The following is a 15,759-nucleotide window of genomic DNA, read 5'->3' as shown; positions in this document are numbered from 1 at the left end:
TGGTTTCTCACTTATTGGAATATGCTCCCCACCGTCCCCCCCCGCCCCTGGCAAGGTACTGGGTTGGATTTGATCTTTTTATTGGCTTCCATCACTCCACTGGCTTAATGATTCATGCGCTGTGATTTAGGCACTTAATTAAATGTCATGTCATTTATCCTGGAGCATTTAATAAAGGCGTGCCACATCCAGCCTAAAAGTTTGAGTGGATGAAGGGATGGCTTTATAGAACAATAAAGGAATGCATATCGCCCGCTGCCTTGCCAGAGTTTTAGACTGAGCCTTTTTTATAAATCAATTTTTATAAAGCCTTTAAAATAACGTTATGCCCACAGAGTATTTTCTGTGGCTCAGCTCAGCACCAAAATGAATCCTAATGTCTGTCAAATTAGTTGAGCTGTGATTTTTGTGTTTTCTAAAGTCAGTTGGCTGTGGCAGCCATCTTGAATTGGATTGACTCCAAACAATAACGAGCTTGCGTGGGACATCTGTTAATAACTTCCTTAGAGTTTCATTGAAATCTGTCAAGTGACTCATGAGATATTGTGCTAACAGAAAGGGTTATTGTTAGCAATGATGTTGTGCAATGTGTTCCATTTAAAGGGAAAACACTCAGCCACTACTGCATTAAATTTGAGCTCAGTAGTTGTAAAACTAGTTAATTTATAGCCATTTTTGTGTTTTCTTAAAGTTTGTGGCAGCAATCAACATTTGCACACTAATTATTTTCTGAAAGTTTCATTATAATCCATCCAGTGGTTCATAAGATTATTTTGCTAACAGACAGATGGAGTTGACTACAAAGAGTCAATGGCAAAGTGTTGAACGCAGATCTTTGAGATCAGCTCGTGCTCTGTGTTTACGTTCAGGATCACTCTCAGCTACTGCCACACCAAACCACAGCTCAGTGCCTAGACATTTTAAATTTATAAACGTTTTTATGTTTGCTAATCTTGCTCAGCTGTGGCAGACATTTTTAATCAACTTGCCTACAAAAGGTAATTATTTGTAGACGTCAACTCAGTGATTATTTCCTTAAAGTTTGTTTAAAATCCATTCAGTGGTTCACGAGTTATTTTGCTAACAGTATGAACAAACACAAAAACAGAAACATAACCATCATTTCACCTTCAGCAGTGGAAAATATACAACAGGAGGAGTTTGAACACAGAAACCTCAGTAATAATTGTACATTCACAAAGAAATATCACATTTCTTCATAAACGCACACATGATGAGAATGTGCATGCGTCTATTGATCACCGCCATCACTGACTCTCCTCGGTGAGTCACATCTATATTTAGTGAAGGAGTTACAACAATAACGACTGGTGTTCTTAAAGAAACTCCTCTCGGTGGCGGGCATGGAGTACATTAGCTGCCGGTTCAAAGCGGAGAAAAGCAACGCCGCCTTTTTCTTTTTGAACTCGCCTTTCAGAGGGAATATTGAGCGCAGACAGCTGGAGAGCGAGTGACTCGATTGGCTGCCAGGTGGGAGTGTGACAGCCGCTTCAAGATGGTTTTAATGATGTTATCGAGGCCTGATGAAAGCTGCTACAAAGCAAAAGCTGCAGGTTTGAACTCGTATTACAGCTCCCGTTCAATACGAGTGAAATCAAGTCGGCTGAGTTTAAGAGGGTCTCTCAGACCTCCAACCTTGGCCCAGTTCACGTAGGTCAGCCTAATTGGCTGTTTCTTATTGGACCATTAATTCACTCCGTGACCCAGTCTTTGCTGCCATCTGCTCCGGCCGGCTACACGGAGGAGCAATTAGACGTCTAATGTTGAACTCGTCAAGTTATTTTCTCACCTTGGGCTCTAAAAATAGGCCGAACGTTGCGCAGCAGTCCTGCAGAGCACAGAGAGGATCTGTCTGAGACAAGTTCTGCGTTTACCACCCCATCGTCCGCAAACCCTCTCTGATGGAGTGGATTCATCAGCCCACCATACGGACTCCCACCCACAACCTGATGTAATATTTATCTGCAGAGATATTCAACTTTCATTACACTTCCCTCCTCCTCTTCCTCCTCCTCCTTCTCCTCCTCATCTTCTTTGTTTTCTTTTGTTGTTTGATGCTCCCTTCCCGGATTGTCGTTTTTAAACGTCCCTGCAAAGGCATGCTAACACACGTGCACATCCCATCATGGTCTTGTCTGTATGTGCATCTGCAGAAGCTGGTGGGGTTGTATCAGCCAACCTCTGCATCAACCCCCCCCCCCCCCCACTGTGATGGTCTTTGGCCTGCATGAGCACGAGCGAAAGGACAAAATCAGGTTGAATAAAATCACAGCTCAGAAAGAAGCTCATCATTTTTTAGTAATAAGTGGAGTTTTACATGTCAGTAACGTGTTTTTAAAAAGTGAAAACATCTGTTTTATGCTTCACATTTCAGTCACAGCTCACCTTTAACTTGTTCCCCCCAAAAAGTCCTAATTGGACTCACATGTATTTCCTTGTGTTGCGTCCTCCCTTTTCAAGTTATCCCAATATTTAAAATGATAAACGTGTTAACAGAAATCCTCCCCCGTTAAAAATATTTTAAAATTTCTCTGCGCTCTTTTAGAGTACACAGCTTCTCTAAATCTTCAGATTTGAGTCCGAGGCACCGATCCAGCCTGCCTCCCTGATCCTCCTGCTGAGATATAAACCTGTAACCTCGACATGATATGAAACTACATTAGCATACATTTCTCAATGCCCACTTCCCCCTACAGTCCCCACCCTTGTATGTTTTTTTTACCCACCATGTTTCTATGGCAACCCCAGCCATTGAGGTGACCCACTGTCTCTTAGATATTTCCATTGACTTGTGCCTTTAAGTCTCTCCAAATGTTTGACGTGGTCATTGTTAGCTGATAATGTTTCACTTTTCAAATATTACAGCAGCTACTCTGTTTTCACAGTTTAATAATACAAAGAAAATCCATTTTGGTTTCATTCCAGAAAGTAAACTTTTAAGATTTACAGTCGGATTTCAGTCTCTTCAGTAAAAAAGTAACGTATTGGGATTAGACTGTCCAATAAATATTGATCGGAATAGGCTGAGAACGGCACTAAAGTTCAGGTGAGGCTCAATAACGAGACGAGAAGCACTCGTAGGAGAAAGTTTACACATGGAGTTTGGGCATTTGGGCTTTTCTCTACCTCACAGTGTTTTATAACTTTAAATAAAGCTGCAGTGAAATTCTGAGTTAGGTGAAAACAACTAGGAAATTACCACAAGGTGACTAAAACAATGCACATTTTGAAACACTTGGTCATGCGGTAACAACCTGAAGTCTTAAGAAGTTGGGATGTTGAGTAAAATATAAGTAAAATTAGAATGTAGAAACCTCATAAATCCATATTTCATTCTAGAAACCATGTCGAATGCGGCACCTAATAAATTGTACTCATTTTTAGAAAGACAAAAAACTAATTTAACATTTGATGGCAGTAACACATCTAGAAGAACTGGTTATAGAGCTATGTTTACCACAGTGATGCAGCCCCTCTTCTTCTAACAACAGTTTGTAAACCTCTAAAACTGAGGAGACCAGCTGGTGGAGTTTCTGGAGGAGAATGTTGTCTTGTTTTTGTCAGATGTAGGATTTTAGATGCTCAATAGTCCTGCCAGAGTTTGTTTTTCCTGTTATATACTATTCTGCATTGTTGATGACTTTCCAGTCGTTTAAGCTGCAAAGATGTGTAAGCTGTAAAGACACTAATGCACCCCTATACCATAAGAGAGGCAGTTTTTTTTTTCAATTGTGACCTAAAAACAGGCTTTCTCCTTAGCTGGGAGGATTTGGTATCTATAATTTTCTAAATTAATTTCATATGTAGCGCCTGTAATACGCAGCTAAAGAGTTAACCAATAGTTTAGATTGAAATGTAGTACATTGGTTGGGGCCCTAGGAACATTCTTTTAAAGATAGCCATACTAAAAGCTTACAGGAGATACAACTTGGTGCCTCCACTTAGCAGGGAATTATGACTTTACCAGTTATTTAACCCACTAAGAATTGAATTTGATTCACAAAGAAAATTTAACAAAACAACAACTTTTCAACCATAAAACTCAACCCCAAAATAACCCATTGCAGGCCTGAATCAATGCTTGGGTGCATGGGAGCTAAAAACAAACAGCTCATTTGCTCACTGAGCAAATAAAATAAAAAGCGTGTGCATTTGTTTACTTGTGTACTCACAAATCCTTCAAAGTTTGAAACTGGATCAGGAAAGATAGAGTGGATATCCCTTTAATATGGCACTGAGTAAGGTAAGTAGGCAGGTGATGTCACATGAACACAGAGATCCTTTCTGGCAGCAACCTCAATGGTGGGAACCCAACGGCTGAAATGGGGAATGTCTACTCACCCAGCAGGTCCAAAGATTATTGTAGCTTCTGGTCCACTGTACACATTAACAACTCCCAGTCCTACATATTCCATAGTAAAACACACTGGCTTCTCATATGGAACCATTAAGAGCTTAACCAGCCACTAATGTTTGGATTTACATTTCATTATACAAAATCTGAGCTGCTACATTGTGCTGGCATGCTAAAATGCTAGTTGCACTATGGTTTCCATTTGCACACTGCATCATTTTGAAACAGCATAAAACATACAGACAAAGGTATTTACCTTTCATATGCTTCTTAAAGTCTGTTACAGTCAACCATTGTCATGGACAGCTTTACTCTGTTATTGTCCCACATCTGAGTCTCTGCCTTGTCTGATTTTCACACTGACCCACGTTTCATGCAGCGTACCATTAATCCCACCCACTCCCATCTGATTGGGCAAAATAAAATGCTTAATCTAATACAAAACAAAACTGAACAAGACTGACACTTTGTACAACTCAAAGAGGAGTTTGTAGTCTGCCATGTGGCACCATTCCTCAAACAAACTTTTATGTGAACTTCAAGGAACATAGTAAAAAAACGACAACAGCCTGTTTTAGTCTGCTTCAACTAGATTTTCTTGACCAAATATGAACTGTTTTTAAAATGATACATTTTAAATGACAGAGTTTTTTTTTTCATTCAGTTCCACTTTTATCACTTAGACATTGTTTTTTAAACTTAAATGATATTACTATGAACTTAGTTTAACACTTACTATATAGCACAGTTCAAACTGGGCTACATATATTTTGATTCTTCTGACCACAGAACATTATTTTTGTTTATTTTTATTTTTTTTACTTTGCCTCAGTCCATTTTAAATGAGCTTTGGCCCAGAGAAGATGCGGCATTTCTGGATGGTGTTCACATGTAGCTGTTTATTGGCATGATAGAGCTTTGCCCAGCGTTTATGGATTGCAAGGTTTACTGTGTTTGCAGACAATGATTTGTGGAAGTTTTCCTGAGCACCTCCAGTGATGACATAACAGAATCAGACCTGTTTTTAATGCAGTCGAGCCTCCAATCTAGACTCAGCCTTGACCTTTGAGCACAGAAATGCCTTCAGATTCTTACATTATTTGGACATTTTTGAACTGTAGATGATGGGATGTTCAAAGTCTTCCCAATTTTATGAATTTGTGAAAATTAAATAATATAATAATAATAATGATATAGAAACAAATATTCTGAAATTGTTATACATGTATTATTAGATGCAGCCTCTGCTCATTTTTACCTCTGAGAGATTCAGCTACACTAAAAGGCTTTATTTACATTCGGTCGTTTTTCTAACCTGTTGCCAAATAATCAAATTTATTGCAAACTTTCAATATTTTAAATTTTACACAACAGCCTAACTGTTTTTGTAAGTGGGGTTGTACTTCTATTTGTTTCAGTCACCCGTAAATAGACTCATGGGCTGTGACTTCATTTGGTTTAAAAATAATTTTTAGACATGTTATTCTCATTAAGAAAAGATTTGAAAGAAATCTGCCTTCAGACTCTGTAACCCTCCACTTGTTTCTTCTTCATCCAGCAAAACGTTCTACCTGGTATGATGCTGCACGCACTGTCCTGCACCAAGCGGCGGGGCGGTTCTGCTCTGTACTGGCCTCTCCACATGTTCCTGCTGGAGATGCTGACACCAGGAGTTCTGCCCAGCATCTCCAGATTACCGCCTTCAGCCAAGCGTGAGATCATCATCGACGGGGACTTGGTGATCGGAGCCTTGTTCCCCGTGCATGAAAAAGGCGACGGGATGGAGGACTGTGGGAAGATCAACGAGGAGCGAGGGATCCAGAGATTGGAGGCCATGCTGCTGGCGCTGGATGAGATCAACTCCAGTGATCACATCCTTCCTGGACTCGAGCTGGGCGCCCACATCCTGGACACCTGCTCCAAGGACACATACGCTCTGGAGCAGTCTCTAGATTTTGTCCGGGCCTCCCTCACCAAGGTGCACGATCCAGGCTTCATCTGCCCTGACGGCTCCAGACCCGTCCAAAACGAGGTGCCGCTGGCCATTTCTGGAGTTATTGGAGGATCCTACAGTGACGTCTCGATTCAGGTAAGGTGGAAATTCACGACATTCTGATTATCATTGACCTTTTCTTGTTGTGTTCATTATTTAGCAAGTAGGTTCCTCAAAGTCGGTGAAAAGTTAAATGAACAAAACAAAAATGTCAAAGCTGCCAATGTTTTAATGTAATGTCCTGCTTTAGTAGTTTTTGACCAGTTATTTGATTCATTTACTAATTTATTTACTAATGTGTATAACCTACACAGTACATTAGGCTTTTCAGTAAAATTCACATTAGTTCTAATATACGTTTGGCTCAAAATATAATTAAATCAGTCTAAAAGAAGAATGAAATAGGACCAAACATTAGCTTGTTTGAAGGAATTCATGTTTAAATTGAACGCAGTATTTATGAATTTCAACCTTTTAACATAAAGAACTGGACTAAAAACAAGTCATTACTTTCATTTCCTGTGTATTCTGTTTGTCAAATAAATAACCTTAAATTCTGTAGTTTGATTTCAGCAAAGAATTTACATTTATAGGTTACAAAGCTGCTTGTAAGCTAAATGGTACTTGTAATCAAACATAAAATGAAATACCGGTACTTGTGAACATTGCAACTTAAAGTGTCTCAGTGTGTTCGGAGGACGACAGGAAGCTTTCAAAAGTCATGAAAAACATTTTCAGTCATAGTGCACCTTGAATGGATAAAATATAATGAAGATAATCTCATTTTAAAAGGAATGGAGTTCAAGCCTTGTAAAAACGAAGTGATAGCCTTTTATTGTGTTTGCTAAGGCTGATTGATTGTGACGGCCATCTTATTTATTTAATTGTTTTATTTAATTCATTCATTCATTCTTTTAAAGAAACAAAACAAATACATTAAAAAGAAAAACACTGAATGAAAAGGGTGCAGAAAGCAGAAGAAAATTCTGATAGAATCTGCCCCTTATTAAAAAAAAAAAAAAAAAACCTACAAACAAACATTTTAGCTGACTGAAAAAAAAAAGCTGGAGACATCCATTGGTTGCTTTCTGATGTTTTATTTACAGAATATTCCTCCATTGGATCATGAAATATACATATATGCACATGCATTTTTTTCTGGAAACCTTACTTCAAACACATCAAGTAAATTTAAAGATAAAGTAAAACGTTCATCATTGAGTCAATCATCCATTCTCAATCGACATGAAGCGCTGGAACCAACAAGAGAAACACCCTCGGTGGGCTGGTGATCGGAAGGTTGTTATATAGGTTGTTAGGTTGTTATATATATATATATATATATATATATATATATATATATATATACATATATATATATATATATATATATATACCACATTATTCAAAGACACCTATGGTTTACATATCTTAAATGCTGATTTCATTGAATTCACAAAAACCACGTACACAAAAATAAAACTTCCTTTGAGCTTTTTCTAATTAATCCAGTTATATCTGAACCTACAGGTTGAACGTGCTCTTCAAATTAAAGAGCTGAAATTTCTAAATCCTTCCCATCAAAAACATTTCATATTAAGAGAATGTGTTCATTCACTACCCTTAAGGCAAATTATTATTATTTATCTGGTAACTTGTTTTAACGATTAGCAACATATTCACCTTTTGTTTTTTAAAATGAAGTTTGTCAAATCCACTGCACCCACATTGGCTTCAAGAACCATGGAGACATTTGGCATCTCTCATAACTTTAAACTTATTTTAATAAATTGTTCCACTTAATAATTTAATATTTTACACACCATGTTATCATGTTATGTGGTTTTTAAAAAAACCATTTATGCTTGCTGACATTTTTTTTTCATTGATCTTGTTATAAAAAAGTCCAACCAGGAGGGACTTTGCTTGAAGCATCAACATTTACTGAAATATCCATCACTGTGGCAGTGATTCTCTGATTTGCATCGAACACTGACCTTTCACGCACACATAAGAAAGGTTGCCGGTGGAAATGCATCAGAACATAATTAATTAATTTTCATTCCCCTCAGGCGCCATAATTGCTGTGCTGCACAAGGTGTCAGTGAGACAAAGTACACAGGGATAATTTATTCACTTTCAATTAACTCCTGACAACTTTTTTCCTACCATTCAAAAAAACATTCGCACATAACTCACACAAACACACGCACACGTTTTTCATGTTTGCATCAGTGATATCTCAAATAGCATCAAAAGTTGGAGTGGGATTACATCAGTTGGGACAAAGATTTAAAACAATCAGCACCACCCAGTTTTGCCAGAATAAGAAAAAATAGTATTTTTTTCCTTCAACTTAAAAACCATTTAGATGTTATTGTTTATAACTAATAAGTGCATAAATACAGACTGGTGCTGAAGTCAAGTTCCACTTGAGCATAACTGTGAGACACCATTCCTAACATCTTGACTCATCTAATGAAGCATCCTTGTGATTCTCTGTGGAGTTAATGAAGCCTTCCATAGCTCCATGCCCGTCATGTAATCTTCTTCCTCGTGTGTCTGAGTTGCACGTCACTTAACTTTTAAAATGTACTCTCTGTCGTCCCATCACAGCATCTATTATTAATGTAATGCGAGGTTGTGAGTTTTACAGCTGCACTACAGCGCAACAGAAAACAGACCTCGGCCTCAGATGACTGAGAACTGTTTAGCTCTTATCCTTTGCATCGTGAATAAACACGTAAGTGGGATGATCATATTTTAATTTGAACAAAACATTTGACATTTGGTGTTCTACATGTTTGAGTCTTGCATGGATTCAGAGCTGCAGCTTAATTTATTGTAAGGAGACAGAGAAAAATCTTTTTATCCCATCATGCTTAAGGAATCATTCAGATTTTTTAATCTTGTGAAAAGACTTTGAACAGTTAGTGTCATACCTGCTGTAGATAGTTCTTGGAATGTGCTCTTTTTGGAGAAGCAGAGATTATTTTTGAACAGATAGATGAGCCAACACTGAATATGATTGATGTTTTACCAATAAACTCTATTAATTTTTACATTATCATCAATTTTACTTTACAGTTATTTACACAAAAGCTTTGCATGTCTGCAGCTCGTTACATGTTAAATCATCCAGAATATAAAAGGAAAAATATGTTAAAAATAATCAATAACACTATCTTTGCTTAAACTGTTAAAGATGTTTCAAAACCAAAATAGTCCATGCTCAATAATCCAGATATCTGGATAGTTTCTTTTTTTTGCTGAAACCTTTCACTTTCCTGGTTCTTTGGAACCAGTTTGACATGACTGTCTATGAGGAAGAGGGCCAGCTTTGGAAGAGGAGGCGTGCCAAAGACACCATCTTAGCACCAACATACCTGGTTTGTTCCACTTTGGAGTAAGCTAAGCTGTTTGGGGGAAGAATCAGTTTTGTGTTGTGTGTTTCCTTGACTGATGAAGTCTTCTGGATGGAAGGTGAAACATTTCAGCAAAAAAAAGAAACTGTCCAGATGACCTGACTGAAAATTGTTGTTAAATATCTTGTTTCTCTGCCAGGGCATGCAGAATATTTGGATACATTTAATTTTGCAATATGTGTTAAATATGGAGTACCATTTGGTAACGACTATTACTTTTTATTTAAATAATCATCCATAGAGCAAATGTCATGCAGAGTGAAGTTTTTTTAAATCAGCATTTTCATGAACTGCTTCGAACCTTATGAGATGGCAATAAAATGCAGCTCAGACTAGATGCTAATTTAGGCTCATTCACACAAAAGTTGAGCAAAGTTTGTTTTTATGCTGCCTTTGGCTATTCATAAGTCACTGATCTCCATCCATGACCACATTCTGTAGAGACATAAGCTTTCAGGAATGAAGCAAGAATCATGGAAGAGGCTTGAAGCAGAACTCAGATGTGTTGACATGGAGCACAATATTTTTTAATGTGGGAGTGATGTCTCCCTCACATTGTATTCAAACCATGCTGAATTACATTAAGCTTTTGTCAATGTCAATTTCATTTATAGATTATGTTTACAAAAGAAGGTTGACCAAAGTGCTTTACAAACTGATTAAAAACAGGAAAAGCCAACAATAAACTGGATTCCAAAAATCTCACATTAAAACATCAAAGTTCATGCTCAATCATCCAGGTACCAAATCCAATAATGCTCAGTCAGGTCATCTGGACAGTTTTTTTTTTTTTTTGTAGAAAGACGTTTCGCCCTCTATCCGGAGGGCTTCATCAGTCTGAGGAGTCCCACGTAAACACCAAGCAGTAAACTCTTTAAGTGAACCAACCAGTTTGGTGGAGATAAGATGGTTTCTGGGAGCTGCCCTCTCCCCCGTCGACTCCTCCCAGGCAGGAAGCCACAGCCAAAGTGGTTCAAGGCATCAAAGTTCATGCTCAGTCATCCAGGTATGAAATCCAATAATGCTCAGTCAGGTCATCTCACATTAAAACCAGCAGGTATGAAACAAAATACAATAAGGAACAACATAAACGTGATGGAACTCAAAATGAGCTTGAAATAAAGGCCAGTGTTTTTATGTGCAAGTTTTTCATTAAGCACTTCTATTTGTGGTTTTAAATTGGAAACAAAGGTGCTTTGAGTCACCATCAATCTTCCCTCGGTAATAAATCTGTTTGTTGTTGTTTAATCCTTCAGCTGGGCATACTTCACCACATTTATGAACCAAAAATCTTCTTGATCTTTTCACACGGCAGTAGTTTACTGTCTTGTTAGTACCTTGCTTCACAGCACAAATGCGGATCAGGTGTGGTTTGGCTTCAAAGACCCCGCCCCCCTTGACTGGGTCCATTCAGAAATCACACAAAGACTGCCAGACGGCATCTAAGTCCCAGCTTGAGGTGTTTTGTGAAAGAATGTTTTCAGACACAAGTCCAAATTAATTTCTGCTTCCCTAATTTGAAGTTGTTCACAGAGGTGCCTACAGCAGGTGAGATATTTACTGTTTAAAATCCTTCCACACTACCCCACTTAAAAAAAAAAAAAACTGAAGTGTTTTTTTTAAAGCTGAATGGAGACAGGCAGGTCTGAGGATCCCCACTGGGAAGTAATAATGATGGAAGTCTTCATTATCACAGAGCTTCCTCTCACACTGAAGGCCTTCGTCTCCTGTAATGTCGACGATGTTTTGACAAAAGACTAGCGTTTTAATCTGCATGTCTTTCTGTGAACGGCTCTTCAGCACACACACACACTCAAAAAGAGACTCTTCTTTTGTTTGTTTCTTTCATCTGATTGCATTCCTCTTCTGTCACTCTGCTGAGCAGTCTTTTTGTCTCCTTTCACATTTTGGCACTGAAACGGATCGAGCTGTGAGAGCGGCTAGAAGTCCGTGGCTGGACTTTTTTGTTGCGAGGTCACTGGTTTACACAGTCCCTATTTATCCCTGAGAGGCACTTTGAGACGTTGACGGGTGTTATAAAAGTGAGGAGGATGAGTGCCAGGGACCGTTCTATGGAACTTTGAGAGGAGCTGATTTTCCCATTTGTGGGGTGCACCCTGATTGGCTGGCAGGGATGAGTCCACCTGCATGAGGAGGACAGGCGGAGACTTCCTGTGACAGGGCCAAGAAGGAGACGAGGCAGTGAAGGCGGCAAAAGAGCCAGTTTCTCTGGAATTGTTCATAATTAGCCAAGCAATATTTTTGGAGCCTTTTATTGTTGTCTTACTCATCCTGGCATATTTTGTTGTTCCCGTTATTTTTTCTTTCTGCTTAAGTTTGTGAAAATAGCTTTTATTGCCATCTGCAGTGTTAGCTAATATATCCAGCCGTGCATGATGACTCAGCTGGAGCAGCCTACACATTTCACAGAAATAAATTTAACAAGGAGAAATAATGAGAAAAAGTAACAATAAAGTCTTTTTCAACTGGTCTCACATGTTCCCCGGATTAATAACTTGAAGATGAAATAGGAACCTTGAACTCCACAAAGCCTGCGCCTCAGAAGCTACACAATAAAAAGCAGGAATTGGTTTAGAGTCAGAGTTTTGTCCTGTAGATGAACAAACTTTAAAAGAAGTACTGCTCTTATTGTTATATGTTGTTATTTTTCAACCCCTGGGAGCACAAGAAAAAAAAAACTGTGAGGTTTTAGAATAAGATCAGCTTACAGTATTATAAGAATTGATCGAGTTTTTATTTAATTTACTTTTTTGGGGTCTAACCAGGAAAATAACTGAAATTTCTTGCAATATTGGAACATCTTCTGTGATATCGAGTTATCTTCTCTGGAGTATGTGTTGTGAACAACAACAAGCTACTATCACACAAAATTTAGTGCTGCCAAACTTTAGGCCAGTGTTTGTAAAAATTGACTGAGTCATAGTCGTGCATGTGTTAGCTAAGGTTGTATAGCTGTTGAACTGGGTCGGCTTCAAAATATAATCTGTTGTACATTTACAGGCAATAAATATTTTCTGAGACTTTGCATTTATTTCTCTTATTCAGCAGCAGGGAGCCACCGATGGATAATAATAATAATGATAATATTGATAATAATAATAATAATAATAATAATAATAATACTAATGCTAATACTACTACTACTACTATTACTACTACTATTACTACTACTACTACTACTACTACTAATAATAATAATAATAATGGGCACCAGTGACACCACGACCCAAAAAAGAAAAAGCAGGTAAATATAATGGATGAATGGATGATGGAAAGATAAAATAAATAAATAATAAAAAATATATAATTATTATTATAATATCAACAATAGAAATAATAATAATAAGAATAAGAAGAAGAACAACAACAACAATAATAATAATAATAATAATAATAATAATAATATAAAGGGATAAATTAATTTTTTTTAAATTGAGTTCTATGGTGAGTTTATGAAATATCAATATCTTACCTGTTGTAGATAGAGCTTTGAGTGACCTCAGTTTGAAGGAATTTGGTTTGAATTTTGACCAGGTTGACGAGCTAATGGCTGATCTAAAGGAAGCCATGAACAAAGCCGATTGCTGCCTTTTATACAGATGTTCATGGTTTGTTACAAGTGCAAATAGAGGCAGCAGCAGCTAGCCATAGCACTTCCATGGCAGGTCAAATCACTTCTGGCAGTTAAATCTGTCCTGTGGCTCATGAGATATTTTGCTAACAGATGAACAGGGTTGAATTCAACAATTAATGTCAAAGTTTTAAGGAAAGACAGGTTGGGGACAATCCTATGTATCGCATGAAGAGACGTTTTTTATCAATTTGCCCAGTTTTTCACAACACATTTTGCAATGTGCAATAACATTATTATCTGTATTTGCCTTTCTGCATAAGTCAAAAATCATAAATCTTTTTCTATAGTCAGTCATAAGAAATAAAAATACAAACTCTTGGAAAGATAATAACCACTGGAGAAAGTGAAAAGTCAGTAAACCCTTGAAAACAATTAGACAAACCCTGATATCTTGCTGCTAAAGCTGCCGGATAGACTTCCAGTGATTTGAAGTTATTACATCTGTCTTGCCTTATATTTGACGTTTGATATGTCTGGTGTGTCGTGGTTTATTAACTCTGTTACAGCGTGGTACAGAGGAGGGCTCGGTCTTTGTTTTGCTCCTGTCTTCACTCAGTTATTCAGATATTTTGTTGTTAACTTCAAAAAGCTTTTCTTTATCATGCACTGCTCTCCTTGAAACAGTAAAGCAGCATCTGCTCTCTAATTATCGTTTCAGTTCGTCTTTTAGGATCAAGGAAAACACTTTAATGATTTTGAGGTTATTTGGGGTCATGCAGTTATTATAATGCCAGCTTTTTGGATGCACATTAATTTAATCTGTCTTGGAGCTGTTGTTCTCACTCAGTATCACAGGTCAGTCTTTATTCAGCCTGTAGCTGTTATGTAGGATGTGGTACACAAGACCATGTGACAAGAGCACCACATTTTATCCTCAGTAACAACAAAATTGCTAGACTTTTTGAGTTTTTGCTGCAGGCTACAAATTGTGTCTTGAAGCCAAGAGGTTGATAAAGCTCTGCAGCATCGTTGCACTTTCAAGAACTGCTTCAAAAATTTATTTTATGAAGAGTATGTTTACTGGTGGGAGTAAAGAGTGAATGTAGTTTAATATGATGATTTTCCTGTTCCTAAAATAGTTTGTTGAAGCAAATTAACATCTATTCATTTTAGTGTGTCGCAGACCGTGCTTAATTTGAGCCGGATCCTGGAATGCTCTTATTTTGACAGGGTGCGTTTCGATAACACAACAGTCAATTACAAGCTTCTTAATATCACATAAGAGCTGCCCCTTCATATAAGCATTTCCACTTCTACCTTAAAAAAAAAAAAACCTACAGCCCTAAAAGTCCAAAGTCTTCACGAAATTTTATATATATACAAAAAAAAATCAAAACTATAATTAAACAGCACAACTAAATAGTAAATCAGTTCAACAGTTTAAGTGGGTAGTTAATAAAATTTTGATTATTTAGTAAAAATAAAAATGTTTGATGTGTATTCACATTACGTATAATAGCAACAGAACTAATTTGTCACAAATAATAGCGATCAAAATGTCAAAAAGATAATCCAATTTACAGTAGTCCCTCGCTACTTCGCGGTTCATTTTTCGCAAACTCGCTCTATCGCGGTTTTTCAAAATAAGATTGGACATGACACACAATTGGTTGAATGAGGGATGAGCTGCACGATCAACATGGAATTTTTATTTAAAATAAATTATTTTAAATTATTTAGCACCTGTGTGCAGTTCACAGCTGCAGGAGAAGCTTCCTCCTGCAGCTGATCAGTTGTCGCCGCTCTGCAGTGGAGAAGTGGGCGTGGCCAAGAGCGGTAGGTGGCAGAGAGCTGAAATCATGACATTTTGTGCTCTTATAGGGCATTTAGCGTTTAGAAACATTGTTCAGAATATTGCAAGAGTGTGGGAAGGGTTTATATATATAAATACTAAAATAAACTACTACTTTCTACTTGTACTACTATTCCTACTTCACGTTTTTTTAAAAACTTATCGTGGGGTTTCGCTGCACCGCGATAAATGAAGGACTACATACGTTCATTAAAAATAGGCTTCTCATTAATTGTCCTTAGTTGGGCAACCAAGAATTGAAGCACCTGAATGCAGAGACAATGGAAACTGGAGCAGGAGCGAGCGAGTGATGGGGGTGAGTGCTGAGCTAACCAGGCAGTTTTACGCTGGCAGGAGCCCACAGACAGCGGCCATGAACAGACGGAGAAGATGCCTGGAGGTTTCACATGTGGAGTCGGACAACAATGAGCAGGACGGTAAATTCAGCAGAGAAGTCGAGCTCGGAACCATCAAGTGTGTGTGTGTGTGTGTGTGTGTGTGTGTGGGGGGGGGGGGGGG

At 37.8% G+C, this 15,759-nt stretch overlaps 1 protein-coding gene across 1 annotated transcript in view; it reads left to right on the top strand.

The window, feature by feature from the left end:
• Window positions 1-5,954: 5,954 nt before the first annotated feature.
• Window positions 5,955-15,759, top strand: part of grm2b (glutamate receptor, metabotropic 2b) — a 52,294-nt gene continuing 42,489 nt past the window's right edge. The window contains exon 1 of the mRNA XM_037679352.1: window positions 5,955-6,464. Coding sequence (XP_037535280.1) covers window positions 5,955-6,464 — 510 coding nt within the window. The remainder of the gene's footprint in view (window positions 6,465-15,759) is intronic.

The sequence above is a fragment of the Nematolebias whitei genome, chromosome 7, assembly GCF_014905685.2.
Source record: "Nematolebias whitei isolate Nwh7 chromosome 7, NemWhi1, whole genome shotgun sequence".
Taxonomy (NCBI): Eukaryota; Metazoa; Chordata; class Actinopteri; order Cyprinodontiformes; family Rivulidae; genus Nematolebias; species Nematolebias whitei.
This window is presented reverse-complemented; position numbering and strand designations above follow the sequence as displayed.